The following is a 7359-nucleotide window of genomic DNA, read 5'->3' on the forward strand; positions in this document are numbered from 1 at the left end:
AAAAAAAAAAAAAAAAAGATAAACCAGAGAGGTGATAACTCTTGATGAAGGTGTAATGGTCTGTCTTTCTTCGTCAGTGGCCGTAAAACTCTTCCCCAGAGAGTGTTTCCTGGTAGGTTTCCTCTTCGTCTTCCTGGGAGCTGAAACACTTTGAATGAAGAAGAGGTTTTTAGAAGCCTCACTCCCCCGAAGTTTCTGCTTTTGGTCAAATAAAAGAAGCTCCAAGAAGATTTTTTTCTACATCTGTTGACTCTCAAATGTCTTTAGCTTAGTCTTCATAGCAGCTCTGGGGTTCCTAGTGGGTCCTCATGTAACCGTACCTGCTTCCTAGGGTGGTTGGGAAAATGAGAAACAGTCCATTAGGGACCCAGCACTGAGTCACATGTAGCACGATCAGACATTTGCTTCATTCCATCATTTTTCCTCCTTTAAGATCTGTCTCTTCTCTTTTCTCAACCTTTCTTGTATTGAATGCGTCTTAAGCTGCTTTCTTGAAATTCAGTGCCTTGGAGCATGCATCACATTGCCCGTGTTTGTTCATACAGTGGAGACAGTGAGAATTATGTTCAGGGTTATGCTTTGTTGAACGCCTGTTAGAAAGTTTATCCTCCCCTAAATGTGTGTCTAGGAAATCACACAATATGTGCAAAGAATAATTCCCTTAAAACTTGAAGTTTGAGTGTAGCCTTTGTCGGACTCAGCAATTGATGTCCCAGAGTGTGCCCTTTTAGTACCTGGAGCACTTCAAAGTGAAGGGCATTGGAAAGGCCTTAGAACAAAGTCTCTTTTCTGACCTTTTCCTGCGCTCTTTTTTTCCTGCTTCCTTCACCCCAAGGCCGCCCACTGAGACTAGAATCCTTCTTCCTAGGGGAACGTCATAGAAACCAGAATACTTTCTCCCCTAAAGCCAGCCATAAAACTTAGAAATATTACTCTAACCTTCCCCTACCTTTCTGTGTAGGAGCTTGCCATAAAGAAATTCTCTGACCTACCTGGTCTGAAAGTAGATGATAAGACTCTTACTCCAGAAAGGTCTGCCCTGTACCCAGGAGGAAGGAATGCTACACAGATAGATCAAGAAGAATTTAAACAGGCTGAGCACAGAGGCTCACACCTACAGTCCTAGCACTCTGGGATGCCAAGACCAGGGGGATTGCTTGAGACCAGGAGTTTGAGACCAGCCTGAGAAAGGAGACCAGCTCCCTCTCTATAAAAAAATTAGCTGGGTTTGGTGGTACCTGCCTGTAGTCTCAGCTAGTTGGGAGGCTGAGGCAGGGGAGTTGCTTGAGCCCAGGGGATTGAGGTTGCATTCTAGTTCAGGTAACAGAGCAAGACTGTCTCAAAACAAAAACAAAAAATTTTTTAACTGCTGGGTTTCCCCACGCAGCCAATTACTATTAGTACATTCTCTTTTTTTCCAATCACCTTTTTACGTGGCTGTCCACTCTTCATTGAATCAAGAAATAAAAATGTAGTTTTCCCTTGGGTCTTTGGTAAGGTGAAAGCTCAGTACTGACTATCTGAGCTCTGGAATATACTCACCATACATATTCTCGTTTTGCTTTTTGTTCTCATACTGACATAAAATGCCAAATAGTGGGAAATGGGAGTTAGAGGTCTCTATTAAGCATCACTGATAAGTCTGACACAATAATTGTTCTACTAGGAGAGCAGAAGCAGGAGGATGTATCAGGGATTTATGATAAGGAACTGGCTTGTACATTGTGGGGCTGGCTTAAAGCCCATACAACAGGAAGGGGTGATTATGAGCAGGCTGGAACGCAGTGGGCATGAGATTGTCCACAGGCAAAATCAGATCCAGGGAGAAGGAAGATTACTGCAGACCCAGCTGCTTTGTGGGTTTCTCTTTCAACCCTCTTTTTTTTTTTTTTTTTTTGAGACAGAGTCTCACTTTATTGCCCTTAGTAGAGTGCTGTGGTGTCATAGCAACCTCCAACTCCTGGGTGTAGGCAATTCTCTTGCCTCAGCCTCCCAAGTAGCTGGGACTATCTTTCAACCCTTTTTTAAAGGCCTTCCAAGTAAATCCAGGCAACCCAGCACGATCTTCAGTTGCTTAATTTAAAACCAGCCTATTCAGGGCTTTGGGGTCTGATTGAATTACTGCTTGGAGGAGGAGTGTGACAGGTCAAGAGACTATCCTTTCTCTCCCACCTTAATGGAAAACAAGTCAGAGAGGGAATTCTGGGGACTGGAGTTCGGTCAGTCCAAACAGATTGACACATCAGAAAGTCATCACAGATGATAAAGTGTGCCTGGTAAAAAGGGATTATTGTTTTAAATGGCTTTTATTCTTTGCAAAGAGAATTTCCTGAATTGATAGCAACATTTTGGTTAATTTAAAAGAAAAGTTTGGGATCAGTGGCTCTTGCCTATAATCCCAGCACTCTGGGAGATGGATTGCTTGAGTTCAGAGGTTGGAGACCAGCCTGAACAAGAGCGAAACCCCCTTCTCTATAAACATAAAAGATTCGCTGGGTGTTGTGGCAGATGCCATTGTCCCAGGTCCTCAGGAAGCTGAGGAAGGAGGATCACTTAAGCCTAGGAGTTTGAGGTTGCTGTGAGCTACGATGATGCCACGGCACTCTACCAAGAGTGAGATTCTGTCTAAATAAATAAGTCTGGCTTAACGTTCAGAAACTTAATCACCATAAGCATAAACCATAAACACTTCTTTAGAATAGATGTTTGTCAAATGTTTGACGTTTCTCATAACGACCTTCTGTTTTGCCTCAGGATACTTTTTGACGTCACACAAGAAGATATTTTATTTCTGGCTTCACCTCTGACCTTCGATCCTTCTGTTGTGGAAATATTTGTTGCCTTATCGAGTGGTGCCACTCTGCTCATTGTGCCAACTGTTGTCAAGGCGCGCCCATCACAGTTAGCTTCCGTTCTCTTTTCCCATCACCGAGTGACTGTGTTGCAGGTACATTTGGGGAGCAAATGAAATGTTTTGTTTTTCTTTAGTCACCATTTTAAATGTTGTAGAGAATGTTTTGTCCTATAGGTCTTTACATCGGATTAACTACCGTTACCTATTTCCTCAAGATGCCCCTTTTTTGGTGAAAATGAAAAATACAACTGGATCTATCCTCACTGTTCGAGTAGGGCAAATACTGTATCCGTTAGACAGAGTTCTCCTATCTCTTCTCTCCCCATGGGGAAAAAAAGAAAAAAGAAAACAAAAAATAATCAGCTAATTCTAACTAGATAATTGTTTGACCACGTATTTTTTGCATACTGTAATAACCAGAGTAACTTCACTTTGACACAGATCTGGTATGATATGCTGTCTCTTCTGTTTTAAAATTTACATGTATTGCGGTTCTCACTAAAAGCTAGTGCAAGTAAATTAAACCACAGTTGAGTTTTAAGAACATAGATTTTCTGATTTTGACATCAGTATATTGTACATTATCCTTCAGAAACAAGTATTTTTTAAATTTGGCCTTTTAACAAATTTTAAAAATGTGTATCTGAAAATCCATGACTGGGACTTGAGCCTTACGATATATTACGTTGTAAGTAGAGATACTAGAGAGAATTAGCAAAATTACTTGCATATCATGATATATGGCCGTGTAAGTTAGGTGTTTAACTGCTGTGAGCCTCAAATTTGGTCTGTAAAGGGAAATAATATTCATCTCAAATAGTTGAAGAATTAAATGAGAGCGTATAATAGTTCCAGGTGTGGGGGTATGTGTGTCTTAGTCTGTTTGGTCTGCCATAACAAAACACATAAACTATTCCTTTTTATTAAGGAAAAATCTGACAGCAAAACTAAAATATTTATAGCACTAAAAATTATAAAATAGGAATAAACTTAAAGAAGAGCAAGACTTATATACTGAAAACTATAATTATTGATAGAAATTAAAAACCTAAATAGAGAGACATTTTGTGTTTATGGATTGGGAGTTTTAATAGTTCAGATTGCAGTTCTCTCCAAATTGAATATAGCCCCTAGTAAAAGCCCAGCGGACTTTTTTTGTAGAAATTGATAACTTGTTCCTAAGTTTTACATGGAAATGCAAAGCCAGTCTTGACCCACAAAACTAGACTGTACAACAATAAAAAGGAGTGTACTTCGCAGCAACATAGAATTGCATCTGTTATCTTGACTAAAAGAAGCCGGGACACAACAGAGTACATGTATGATTCCATTTATGCAAATGGAATATACAGTTTCCGTTTAGAATTGTATCTGTAATTTATTAAATGAAATCATTCAACATACCAGCTGGTCTGTAGTGTCAGAAAATGCTTCAGTGGTTGTCTGCAGAAAGAGTGCAGTTGGAGAGAAGAATCGCAGTGGTGCCCAGTGATTAAGGGTGATAGATGTTGGCATGGGCTGATGTTTGTGTTCCTCCAGAAACGGTGTGTTGAAATCTAATCCCCAGTGTGCTGGTATTAAGGTGTGGAGCCTTTAGGACATGAGCTGGTCTTGAGGTTGGGGCCTTTGTGAATAAGATTAATGCCCTCAAAAAAGAAGCCTGAGAGCCGGGCACAGTAGCGTCTGCCTGGAATCCCAGCTGCTCTGGAGGCTGAGGCAGGGGATTGCTTGAGCTCAGGGGTACAAGACCAGCCTGGGAAACACAGTGAGACCCCACCACCACCACCAAAAAAAGGAAAGAGGCCTGAGGTTGCTTGTTTGTTCCTTTTACCATGTGAGGACGCAGCAAGAAGGTGCCATCTCTGAAGCATTCCACGCCCTCACCAGACACTGGAGCTGCTAGCACCTTGATTTGGGGTGTCTCAGCTTCCAGAACTATGAGCAGTACATTTCTGTTGTTTATAAGTTACCCAGTCTGTGTAAATTTTGTTAGACTGAGATAGATACATTCATTATTTGGCTGTGGTGATGGTTTAATGGCATATACGTATATCAAAACTTGTGATAAATTGTACGCTTAAAATAGGACACAGTTGTATCTCAATAATGCTGTTGCTAAAAATCTTTATTCATATTTCTTTGCTTAGACACATTTTTTTTTTTTTTTTTTGAGACAGAGTCTCAAGCTGTCCCCCTGGGTTGAGTACCATGGCATCATCATAGCTCAGCACAATCTCAAACTCTTGGGCTCAAGCAATCTTCTTGCCTCCATTTTAGTATTTTTAGTAGAGACGGGTCTCACTGTTGCTCAGGCTGAGCTCAAGTACTGCACCTGCCATGGCCTCCTAGAGTAAGTACTAGAGTAAGTACTAGGAGATTACAGCTTGAGCCATCGCACCCTTAGACACACTTTTAACCCTTTAATACACTTTTTCTACATAGAGCAAATGGGAAAGAAAATATAAATTGATTTTTTAGATTTTGTCTTTTTTATCTTTAAGCCTTTTTGTGTAAACTGTGTAATGAAACGTAACTAATGTTTCTGCTTAAGCTTTCTTCTAAAGCATAACCGATACCCACATTAATAAGATAACCCTGCTTCAGTTTTTCAGATGTGATTTGCCATTTAATAAACATAGTCTTAATTTCTGTGTGGGCTTTCAACAAATCATTACGGGGTTTACATTTTTAAAGAAGTGAGAGGAAAGAGATTATTTTTAATATATCTATAGGCAACGCCAACATTGCTTAGAAGATTCGGAGCTCAGCTTATCAAATCCAGTGTTTTGTCAGCCAGTACTTCCCTTCGAGTGTTAGCTCTTGGTGGCGAAGCCTTTCCGTCATTGACTGTCCTCAGAAGCTGGAGAGGAGAAGGCAACAAAACACACATATTTAATGTCTATGGAATCACAGAAGTATCGAGTTGGGCGACCTTTTACAGGATTCCAGAGAAGAGTCTTACCTCTACTTTGAAGTAAGAGTTTCGATTATGTATGCTAAAAAGAAAGATGAGAAACTATGTATTTCCAGCATCTTAATACCAACAGTGTTTTTGATAGGCAGTAGGCTAATAATTGTAGAAAACCTGTTTTACCCAGTACGTGTATTTTAAATTGGGATCCAAAACCTTTCTTATTATAGCTGGTGCTGAGATCTTGCTAGAATTGTTTGTAACTGAACAAAAATGGATAATATACATGATAACCTTTCCATCTAATCTTTTCCTCTTGGCTTTGAATCATAACAAACTTTTCTTTTTTCTTTATAGTGTGATTTAAATACATTGGGAAATACTCTTTTCGAATTAAAAATTTTAAATCTGCTTTGGGTTGTGTTTTTCGTAGATGTGAAATGCCTGTACAACTGGGATTTCCACTGCTTGGAACAGTAGTTGAAGTCAGAGATACTAATGGTTGCACAATTCAAGAAGGCAATGGCCAAGTATTTTTAGGTTGTTTTTTTTTATTCATTGAGGATAATTTTTCTTTAAAAAAAGAAATCTGATATGTTAATTTTGTTGTTGTTCTGCTTTTCTTATGACTAGTATGCTATTCAGTGATAAGTTTTTTTTTTGGTTGTTTGTTTTTTTTAGAGATAGAGTCTCTGTCACTCATGCAGGAGTATAGTGGTCCCAGTCATAGGTTACTCCAACCCAAGGGCTCAAACAGTCCTCCTGCTTCAGCCTCCCAAGTAGCTAGGGCTACAGGCATGTGCCACCACACCTTGCTACTTTTTAAAAATATTTTAAGAGATGGGGTCTCACTGTGTTGCCCAGGGTGACCTCAAACCCCTGACCCCAAGTGATCGTTCTGCCTCAGCCTACCAAAGTACTGATTTTATAGGCCTGGGCCACTATGTCCAATTGATAATTTTTAATCTCAATCTGATAGTCATGAAGCATTGAATAACTTACCATAGTTATTTCAGCTAACAATGTCTAATACTCTTAATAAAAATATTTAGAAACTGTAACTTACACCTTTATATATTTATACTTACAGCCAAAGTTACATTTAATCAGTATTCTAAGAATTTTTTAAATCCCGTGTATGTTTTTAGAAATAAATTTTATCTTATCCCTTTGCTTAATTATTGAGGTTATTGTGTCTAATTTTATCAGAAAACACGTAAAAGTGAGCTCCCCTTTTAATATAAATACTCAAATTTTGAAGCTTCGTAACAACTTTCAGAGATGTCGATTCGATGATTTTGAAGATATTACTCAAGATTTTTATGACATTGGTGTTTATGTCTTGGGCAGGTGGTGGAAGCAGAGTGTGTTTTCTTGATGATGAAGTGACAGTACCACTTGGCACAATGCGAGCCACAGGAGACTTTGTGACTGTGAAAGATGGAGAGATATTTTTCTTGGGACGAAAGGACAGTCAGATCAAACGTCACGGCAAACGTCTTAACATTGAACTTGTGCAACAGGTAGAACAACATAAATCTTAAATATCTGTTAGCACATGTCTGTATGAGAAGCAGCCACCACCAATTTTTTA

At 39.3% G+C, this 7359-nt stretch overlaps 1 protein-coding gene across 1 annotated transcript in view; it reads left to right on the forward strand.

Moving 5' to 3' along the window:
* AASDH (aminoadipate-semialdehyde dehydrogenase) overlaps positions 1-7359 on the forward strand; it is a 30080-nt gene that overhangs the window by 9564 nt on the left and 13157 nt on the right. Inside the window, exons 6-9 of the mRNA XM_012810739.2 lie at positions 2755-2947; positions 5587-5828; positions 6199-6305; positions 7116-7288. Coding sequence (XP_012666193.1) covers positions 2755-2947; positions 5587-5828; positions 6199-6305; positions 7116-7288 — 715 coding nt within the window. The remainder of the gene's footprint in view (positions 1-2754; positions 2948-5586; positions 5829-6198; positions 6306-7115; positions 7289-7359) is intronic.

The sequence above is a fragment of the Otolemur garnettii genome, unplaced genomic scaffold (assembly GCF_000181295.1).
Source record: "Otolemur garnettii isolate 467f Iridium unplaced genomic scaffold, OtoGar3 scaffold00141, whole genome shotgun sequence".
Lineage (NCBI taxonomy): Eukaryota > Metazoa > Chordata > Mammalia > Primates > Galagidae > Otolemur > Otolemur garnettii.